Source organism: Gordionus sp. m RMFG-2023, chromosome 3 (assembly GCF_954871325.1).
Source record: "Gordionus sp. m RMFG-2023 chromosome 3, tfGorSpeb1-WG-v2, whole genome shotgun sequence".
NCBI classification, from domain to species: Eukaryota; Metazoa; Nematomorpha; class Gordioida; order Chordodea; family Parachordodidae; genus Gordionus; species Gordionus sp. m RMFG-2023.
This window is the reverse complement of record NC_088777.1, coordinates 3,651,628-3,662,541: the sequence shown is the minus strand read 5'-3', so window position 1 is coordinate 3,662,541 and position 10,914 is coordinate 3,651,628. Positions and strand designations below refer to the sequence as shown.

The 10,914-nt window shown below is 24.7% G+C and overlaps 1 protein-coding gene across 1 annotated transcript; it reads right to left on the bottom strand.

Moving 5' to 3' along the window:
* Positions 1 to 302: 302 nt before the first annotated feature.
* LOC135926082 (protein kinase C zeta type-like) lies at positions 303 to 10,854 on the bottom strand. Its single transcript, XM_065461754.1, has 10 exons — positions 10,769 to 10,854; positions 10,530 to 10,671; positions 10,147 to 10,238; positions 9,931 to 10,043; positions 9,673 to 9,758; positions 9,458 to 9,524; positions 9,264 to 9,347; positions 5,260 to 5,358; positions 652 to 734; positions 303 to 389 (listed from the first exon to the last, which is right to left on the bottom strand). The coding sequence occupies exons 1-10, from the start codon at positions 10,852 to 10,854 to the stop codon at positions 303 to 305; spliced, it is 939 nt and encodes a 312-aa protein (XP_065317826.1).
* Between the last annotated feature and the right edge of the window lie 60 nt (positions 10,855 to 10,914).

Here is a 10,914-nt window from a genome sequence, read left to right as displayed (position 1 = left end):
AGAATTGATGGGTAATAATCATCCATGACTCCCATCTCAAATATTTGGGATAAAACTACTTTGGCCATTATTTCTATCGATGTGGAGGTTAAGGCGAATATTGCTTGAGACATATATCTACCTCATAAATGTAATGGGTGTGGAAGCACTACCGTATTGCAGAGCAATTAACAGTGTTATTAAGAATAACAAAAAAATTTATACACGCAACTACTATGTTAAATATGTTACATTATTTGTAAAGTAAAAAAAAAATCCTTAAGATATTTATTGAGATAAGGAGAAAAATATTTGAAAAATATTTACCATCCATCCACCAAGATTTTAGGGGCTAAATAGGACATGTTACCACATTTGCCTTTGATTTTCTTCCCGCAGCTTAAACCTTTCTAGATTAAGTAGTTTTCATAAATTAAATAAATATAAAAGTAAGAAAAGAGAGCCCTTATAAAAAATATAACATAGGCTATCACAGAAATATTAGAATTTCTTTATTTCGATGTCAGCAAGATGCAAAAACTAGACCTAGAATACTATTATATTAAATAGCTCAATAATTTAGTTTTTATTTTACAAAATTCAAAAAGTTAAATATTTTCTTTATATTTGTTTGAAACTATAAATAGTTGTAATGTAAAAAAAATATATTACTTTGGACAATCCGAAATCTGTGATTCGCCAAATGACTACCTCTAGCTTCACGTTCTCAGGTTTAAGGTCTCTATCTACTATTCCTGAAATATCAAAAAAATATAATAAGCAAATTTGTATTTACTAGAAAACAACATTTTATTCGTTAAATAAAAAAAAACTGATTTAAATCAAGGAGCCAATTTATATAAAATGGCAATTCACAATTTGTATTTATAATGTATGTTCAGAAAATGTAAAACCTTTGGAATGAAGTTCTTTTTTCCTAGACATCCAAAATTGACATTGAAGTCCCCATCTATTAGTAGATAATAACATCTTGAGTGTTTTAAAAATGATATCCATTTATAAACGCTTAAATAAAAGTTGTATATAAAGTTAATATTATTATTTTTTTTAAAATTATTTTCTAAATATATTTCATTTAATTAACAAATTAGAACATTCTTTTGAAATTAGTATAAAATGATTTTAAAAAAAACGAATGGTTCAAAATCCTGAACGTTTCTTTATTAGACCTTCATATATTTTTTTAATTCACAGATTTATACACTTAAAATTTAAATATCTGTTTCGGTTTCTTTCTTTAAAAGAATGATGAAAGATATAAAGTAGGAGCCTAAGAAAAATATTCAGAAAAGCAAGCTAGGCTTTGATATATATTTTTTTCTAAATATGAGCTAGTTTCTATTTACATATGTTAAAATTATTCGGATCACCTATATTATATATATATCACCCAGGAGAATTTGTTGTCATTCAAACTTGCTCTAGGTCTTAATTACCATTAATATTGTCAATATTTTATTATATGATAAAATGTAGATCATTGTGACATTTAAAATTAAAATTAAGTCTGAACAACTTTTATAGGAAAATTTATTAGCCAAAATTATTTTTGGTATGTTAAAATTAAATTTTTTATTTAAAATTTTTCATATCCGAAATATTTTTAGACTTAAGGACCTTATTAAAATAGATATTTGGCTTATTATAATCTCTAAGTTTATTAAATCATTTGATAGGGATATACTCGTCCTGAGAACACACTATCCCCATTTTTTGAGATTTAATTTTTCTTTAAATTAGTTAAATTTTTGTCACTGTTTTGCAGATTGATTCAAAGAGAATTCGAAAATGAACAGTCTATAAATATTAAAAAAACCTCCATTGTAGGATTTTTTCCTAACATTTTCAAAAATTGATTAATTGACATGATTTTAATTTATTTTAAAAGCGGCTAGATAATTTTTATATTTTTTCACTTTTTATACCCGGGCCAAAATCTTTAATCCTAACTTGGATTTTTTAATAACGTTACAATTTTTATCCAAGTCCAGACGCATCTGCAGATCTTTGATATATATATTTATTTTTTTTGAAAGAAACTCATAAAAAATGTCTAGGTGAACCATGCAGATAATTATCTTCTTATGTGGTGATTGGGAATTTCACCTATATCTCCTCGAAAATTTTCAAAGTAAATCTGAAATAAATATTAATAGATTACTCTATAAAATTTTAATACACGCCACAAATTATTTCAATTCTTATAAATAATGTTATTGCAAATTGCCCATAAATTGTTTATTATTATTTTAATTTAGAGTCAAAATGGAAATATACACTACATATATTTTCAACATAAATAGAATACCTACTATCTTTATTTACTCGTTAGCTTACTATATATTTTTATTCTAACAATTTTTAGCACCAACTATAATAGCATCTCAAATATTATTCCCTGTGAGACTATATGCCAACGAGTCTTAATCTTTGTGAAACAGAGTGAGAGCGTAAAAGTAGCTCTCTAGGGTTTTTAATTCGTATCATTAATTACATTATATTCAAATTAATAAGAAAAATATTATCTTAATATTTTATTATAAATATTAGTGTATATATTAATAAAATGCATTATTATAATATATCATTATATAACGTGATATCATTAGATAATAAATTTGTCATAATCATTATGGATTCTAATAAAAATAAAGTCTTCTAACATCCGAAAGGCTAATGAATATTAAAAAATATCATAAATATTAGCAATTATATATTAATTTTTGAAAAAAACATTAATTAAAATCATTATAATTGAAAAAATATCACATTAGTTGCTTTTTTATAAATACAATTGCAGATGAAAAACATTAAATATAACGTCATTATAATGAAAAATATAAATATTAATTAATTTCTGTATAAATAATTTGGACATACAAATCATTATAATAAAAAAACATTAAAATGGTTTATATAAATATGATTTGTAATATAAAACATTTGTATAAAACAAAAATCATTATAATTGAAAAAAATATGAAAATATTAGTTTTGCAATCATTTGTTCATGAATCATTTTAAGAAAATAAAAATATTAGCATTATGCATTATAATTTCTGAAGAAAAAAAATTCCAAAATCATTATAATTAATTAATATTTTGTATACAATTAATTGATTAAAAATGTTTATCATTAGTTTCATTGGCTAATGCTACCACCATCCCACAGTGCATCCAATCCTTAGATGCTGCTTTTACCAGAAATCTCGGAATTCAGACTTTATCGCTATAAATGATTTAATAAGATAAAATATAAGGTCATAAGTGGGCATGTGTTTGATGGTCTTACTAATTAAATGAAGAATTTTTTTTACTAATTCAAAATTATAAATAAATGACTATAAATCCTTTTTATATATCACATCTCTAATATCTGCATATAATAAGATTATTTTTGAATATTTTAAATTGTTCATTATGACAGGTCGTGAATGAGGACCAGGGTCTTGACCGTGATAGATTAGCTAGATTTAAAGACTAATTTTAATCAAATTAATTTAATATGAAGAATATGTATCCCAAACATTAATATATATAATTAAATTATAATCTAGGCTTTATCTTATAGTTTTTTAATTAGAACATTTTGAGTGTACGTCGTTTTTGTTTTGGCCAGCACTGTTCATTACAATTTATCACTAATGTATTAATATACTTATCGAAATTTAAAATGAATTATTTATATTTGAACCCGAAGCCAATTGATATTCATTATGTTTGTGGTAATTTCTTATTATATGCAGATATTAGAGATGTGATATATAAAAAGGATTTATAGTCATTTATTTATAATTTTGAATTAGTAAAAAAAAATTTTCATATAATTAAGATCATCAAACACATGCCCACTTATGACCTTTATATTTTATCTTATTAAATTTTTTATAGCGATAAAGTCTGAATTCCGAGTTTTCTGATAAAAGCAGCTTCTAAGGATTGGATGCACCATGGGATGGTGGTAGCATTAGCCAATGAAACTAATGATAAACATTATTAATCTTCAATTGTATACAAAATATTAATTAATTATAATGATTTTGGAAATTTTTTTCTTCAGAAATTATAATGCATAATGCTAATATTTTTATTTTCTTATAATGATTCATGAACAAATGATTGCAAAACTAATATTTTCATATTTTTTTCAATTATAATGATTTTTGTTTTATACAAATGTTTTATATTACAAATCATATTTAAATAAACCATTTTTATGTTTTTTTTAATATAATGATTTGTATGTACAAATTATTTACAGAAATTAATTAATATTTATATTTTTCATTATAATGACGTTATATTTAATGTTTTTCATCTTCAATTGTATTTATAAAAAGCAACTAATGTGATATTTTTTCAATTATAATGATTTTAATTAATGTTTTTCAAAAATTAATATATAATTGCTGATATTTATGATATTTTTTAATAATGATTAGCCTTTCGGATGTTAGAAGACTTTATTTTTATTAGAATCCATAATGATTATAACAAATTTATTATCTAATGATATCACGTTATATAATGATATATTATAATAATGCATTTTATTAATATATACACTCATATTTATAATAAAATATTAATGCGTTGATAATATTTTTCTTATTAATTCGAATATAATGTAATTAATGATACAAATTAAAAACCCTAGAGAGCTACGTATACGCTCTCACTCTGTTTCACAAAGAGGAAAACTCGTTGGCATATAGTCTCACAGGGGAAATATTTGAGATGCTATTATAGTTGGTGTTAAAAATTGTTAGAATAAAAATATATAGTAAGCTATCGAGTTAATAAAAATAAAAGGTATTTTATTTATGTTGAAAATATATATTTCCATTTTGACTCTAAATTAAATAATAAAATCATGTCAATTGATCAGTTTTTGAATATGTTATGAGGTCTGCTCTCCATTTTCTATAATGAATATAATATATTTATATTTTAAAATATGTTAGGCATAATTTTTATATTCATTATATTAAACTTTGGCTAGAAATCTTTATTTTTTTTTTGGTATAATTTTTTTTAGTATATATAAATGGAATTAACAGCTTATCGAGTTGATAAAATCTTTTAAAATGAAACCATTTCCTTAAATTAATATTTCAGTCTTAATATCCTTTTTGTATTATTTTTTGCATTATATTCACTAATGTCTTCTAGTATTTAATAGACTAGTAAAAGGTCTGTTTCCATTATTTATAAAAAATTAATTTAAAAAAATATTTTGTTTATAAAACAATCATATACCCTGCCAAGGATTTCTTCTAAGCTTCATATCGAAAGGCCTTTCACCAGTTAGCATTTCAAACATGGTTACGCCAAGAGCCCATATGTCCTCTCTAAAATCTTTAATGTTTTTAATTATTTAAATATATCGTGAGTATTTTGAACATGGTTAGGAGATCATAGATGTTTTGGGTACAATTATTTTTTCTAACCTGATTAAGTTCAATATATTAACCCTATATGGATAAAAATGAATCGCATAGTATAAGTCATTTAAAATAATAATTATTTTGTAAGTTAAACATCATTTTTAAAATAAATTTATCTGAAGAAAAATTATTTTTTGGACAAATGCACCATCTGGGGAATTGCAAGATGGTTTAAGGGGAGTTTATGCTCCCGCAAATTTACTTTGATTATTAACTCCCTTTTCAAAAGTTTTAAATTTGTATCCTTAATTATTGTTATAAAAATTAAAAATTTTATTAGTCAAAAAATTTTTCGTATAAGTTTTTATAGCCACAGAGAAATTTGATAAGCAAAAAAAATTTATTTTTAATATTTCAATTTTCAAATATAATATATAAAGGTTCATTACTAAAATGTAGTTAGGATTTAAATGATTTTGAGTCAAGTCTAAAAAAGGCTGAACCGAATTTTTAACCGATAAACTATCATCTTAATCTTAGTCGAGGCTTAAAATTAAAGGATAGCTTAATCTAGAAAATAAATATACTCAAGCCTCAAGGCTTAGTGATTGTTTGCTGCTAGAATTTAACTGACTTAACAAAATTAGAAGAAAGGAATAGTCTAATTTATCAAAATCTTTTTAATGTTTAAATAGGAATTTAAAGTTTTCAAATTAGTTAGTTGTTTAGGATAAATCATTTTACTTTGAAAAAAAAATAATAAAATTTGTATATCTTTTTATCAGGTCCTACAATGAACCATCCATTTTTTAGGGATACGTTAACAAGTAAAATATAATGTAGGCAAGGTCTACATAAGCCCCTCAAAAATTAATTTACCACTACCACTTTAAAACTTCGATCCATCCATTATGTTCCAACAACCCTACAATATTAGTTTAAAATTTTTATAAAAAATCCACCATATCCAGAAAAATTCTATAAAAACTCTTTCAGTCGTGGTTATTTAGGCCAAAGAATGACTAATAATCATTTAGGCGTGTAACCAAGTTGGGGGTTAGGATCCCCCCCCCATCTTTAATTTATCTGTTCTCATATATTATCTTTTAAGCGAATAAATATTTTCTTCCTACACATCCCCCATCCCACCCCCTTTTAAAAATAGGTACACAATATGTAACTATAAGGAAGATATTGAAAAAAATTGGTGTGCTAATCTTGAAGAGTTACTATATGGAAGTTAGGATGACATTTATATGTTTGTCTGAGATGTATATCTATTTCATAAATGTAAAAGGTGTGAGAGTTCTATCTTAAATCTAGCCATGGCCTAGTTTCCTCAGATTTGGGAGCAGCGAAAATTAATAAAAAAAAATTAGCATGGAGCTTGGTCAAACATGTTCAAAATGATAACAATATATTTTATATATTTAAATAATTAAAAACATGAAAGATTTTAGAGTGGACATATGGGCTCTTGGTGTAACCATGTATGAAGTGCTAACTGGTCAAAGGTCTTTCGATTTGTCTCTGAAGAGAAATCATTGGCAAGGTATAATTTTGTTTTATATTGAAAATAATGGAAACAAACCTATTACCAGTCTACTAAATACCCGAAGACATTAGTGCATATAGTGCAAAATATATTACAAAAGAGTTAGTAAGACCGAAATTATAAATTAGTATTAATGTAAAGAAATGAATCCCATTTTAAAAAGATTTTACTCTATCAGCTGGTAAGTCCATTTATGTCTACTTAAACAAATTTAGCCGACATAAAAAAAATGAAATCTTATAGATCATTTTAAAATCATAAAAGGTTGATGCCATAAAAATCAATGCAAGGGCTTATAAATATGACATTGTTTGACCAAGGTTTTATAGTCAAAATTTTTTTAAACTGCAGTAGAAATTTGGAAAAATGTTTTTGTTTTTGAGGAAGGAATTTTATAAATGCAGAAGATTTCCAAAATTTACACCTTACCAAAGATTTCTTTTCAGAGTACAAAGGTCTTCTTCCGGTAAGCATTTCATACATTGTTATGCCAAGAGCTCAGATATCTGCCCAAAAATCTTTCATGTAATTTAATTATATATATTACATTACGATCATTTTGAACACGTTTGGTTAAACTCTATGTTCACATTCTTTTAATTTTCTATCTACCAATTTTGAGGAGTGGCTGAACCACAATAATAATTTTAAATATATTTTTCAAAAGTGTTAATTCAAATCCCTTTACTATTTGTTATAAAAATAAAAAATTTTAATAGTCAAAAATCTTTTTCATAATTTTTATATAGACACATAGAAGATATAGAAGAAAAATGTTTTAAGGCATCAAACAAATAATTTAGTATATATATCCTACTCTTCCTAACTTATAATATTCCATATGACTCCCATCTCAGATATTTGGGATAAAGGTACCTTGGCCATTAATGGGTAAAAGTGGTTCCAAATACAAATCTTATTCAGTTTCTATCAGATGAGGAGGTTACGGTGAATAATAACTTATAGAATGGTCCGAGATATATATCTATCTCATAAAAGTAATGGGTGTAGAAGTCCTAACTTAAATCTTGACATGGCCAATTTTGTGATGTAGAATAAATTCAAGTTGGACAAATATTAATTTAATCATCCCTCTCTTATTACAAAAAATTCATCGCATTATAAATATCCCTTGGTTTAGATAGAAACATCTCAAATATGGCTTCCAGTTTTCTTCTAATCTAAACATTGATTCTATTAATAAAAACCGAAAAGTTGAAAATCAGAAAATATCACATTTCAAAATCTTATCTCAACCAATGAGTCCTTAGGTCTCCTAGTCTTTTTTCATTTCAGATCACGTGGATATTAAGAATCGTCTTTAAAGACTTCTCAAAGGCCAAATTGCTCTTTTAAAATGATCTAAGTATTTTGGGACTTCTTCTTAACCCGTTTTATTTATTTTAAAAATCATTCTGTATTTATTTTTATAAATATTTTACATGTTATTTCTAATATTATTTTTATAAAATAAATAAAATAATTTAATCTCAATTAATTTTTGTTGTAATATAAATATAATAAGCAAGCAATGATTAAGAAATTAAAACCTAATTTAAGGATTTTTAGAAATTCTTGTGATAAATTATAAAATTATTTAATAATTATATGATTTAAATAAAAAATAATATTTTTTAGATTAAAAACAGATTATTTTACAATTATATTTGTATATTTTTTAAAAAATATATAGATATATAATATTTAATGAGACTAATATTCTTAGAGAATAATCATCAAAACAAGCCTCGCGTTTTATAAATGCCATTTAAACACATACCATAATGCTCTATTATTTTTAGTAATTGTCATGATTAATTATAGAATTTAAACTTTCCTTAAATCTATTGATGCAATTTACTATAACAGCGTTAAATTTCCACTCTTATATATATAAATATCTTGGAAATAGATAATAGACCTAACATGTCTTTCTATTCAAAATGCTCCAATTTCCTCTATTTCATTAAAAAGGAAAGTAAACATAAGGAACAATGTTATTAAGAGTAACAAAAATTTTTATAAACCAATTTACTATGTTAAATATTGCACATTATTTGTAAAAGTAAAAAAAAAAGTAAACATAAGGAACAATGTGAATAACAAAAAATTTTATAAACCAATTTACTATGTTAAATATTGTACATTATTTGTAAAAGTAAAAAAAAAAGTAAACATAAAGAACAATGTTATTAAGAATAACAAAAAATTTTATAAACCAATTTACTATGTTAAATATTGTACATTATTTGTAAAAGTAAAAAAAAAACATAGGAAAATTTTTATTGATATAAGAAGAGAAATAATTAGAAAATATTTACCATAGCTTCCACCCCGCAAGATTTCGGTGGCTAAATATGCCCGGGTACCACACCTGCCTTTGATTTTCTTGCCGCAGCTTAAACCTGGATTAAGTAATTTTCATAAATTAAATATGTAAAAGTTAGATAAAGAGAGCCCTATTAAAGGTACAAATAAATTAAAAACTAAATATAACATGAATGACAACAGAAACATGTATGGCACAATAATTTATCTACTTCTATGCCGGTAAGAAGTAACAAATCTCCGATAAAACGACTCTATATAAAACTAGACATAGAGTACCTTTATATGAAATAGCTCATTAATTTAGTTTGATTATAAACTTCAAAAAATTGAATTTTGATGTTTATATTTGTAGAAACATTTCATTGTTGCAATATGAATCTTGTAAAAAAAAGATGTTACTTTGCCAAGACCGAAATCGGCTATACGTATATGACCCTCTTGGTCAATCTTTATGTTTCCAGGTTTGAGATCTCGATGCACAATTCCTGAAATATATTTTTAAAAAATACAAATTAAATCGGTATTTAATAGAAAACAACATTTTTATTCGCAAATAAAAAAAAAACTGATCTAAATCATGAAGCCAATTTATATAAAATGGCAATATAAAAGTTGTATTTATAATAATAGAACCTCTAGAATGTAGGAATGTTAAACCCAGGAGTAGCTCGGCTACATAGAACCTTACATGATTTTCAGGAATCTTGTCTAACTTTTTGATAAGGCTTCGCAAATCACCCCCATTTACAAAGTCCATTGCTATGATCATACTACAATATTACATTCATTTTTGAGAAACATTGTATTATTTTTATATAAACTAATCAAAAGGTCTTATCATTTTTTTCCCCTAATTCGCAAAAGTAAATATACTTTTCGGACGTTGTAAAGGTTGCATGATAGCCAACCAGAAATGGCTGATTCCTCGCGATTTTTAATATCATTCTCTCATTTTCGAATAACGTCTTAACAAATATATGGTTGAATTTAAATAAATCAACAGCTTTTTACATGAAAATTTTATCGACTCGGCCTTAAATGTCATTATATTATATATATATTTATATATGAGGTATCATTGTTTTAATACTGTCAAAGATATAATGATAATAAAATTTAATCATTATATATATGGCTTTCTTTTTGAAAGTTATTTTGCTTTATAAATAGATTTTTTTTGTTGATGTTTTAACATCCCTATACATTATTCACTATAGCTTCAACAGAAAGAATGAATATATTAAACAAATATAAACCTTGCACAGGTTTAAGTCCATCATTTTCAAAGCATAGAGATTTTTAGTATGTTTTTGTTCAGCTAAGACCACTTCGCCAAATGATCCCCTGCCTAATACTTTAATTATTTCGTAATCTGACAGTTTCTTCTTTTTCCTTTTCCTAAAATAAGATTATTTTTATATAAAGCTTGCATAATTATAAATTTCATTTATTTATTTCTTTCTTCCTTGCTTCCTTCCTTCCTTCCTTGATTTACTTGTCATCGTCTTGACTAGAGTCTAGTGGAACATTTACACAATCATCTTTAGATTTATCGACAATATCTAACACACTCCCACGCATACTTTCATCCCCACGACGAAGTGGTACGTCTTCCCTGGTATAACCTTTCCCAAACTTCTG

Excerpts from the sequence above, each read along its gene's own strand:
- LOC135926082 (XM_065461754.1), bottom strand. The coding sequence starts at position 10,854 with ATGCGTGGGAGTGTGTTAGATATTGTCGATAAATCTAAAGATGATTGT. Across the intron at positions 10,672-10,768 it reads TCTAGTCAAGACGATGACAA|GAAAAGGAAAAAGAAGAAAC; the intron begins GTAAATCAAGGA and ends ATCTTATTTTAG. Across the intron at positions 390-651 it reads CAGATTTCGGATTGTCCAAA|AAAGGTTTAAGCTGCGGGAA; the intron begins GTAATATATTTT and ends TACTTAATCTAG.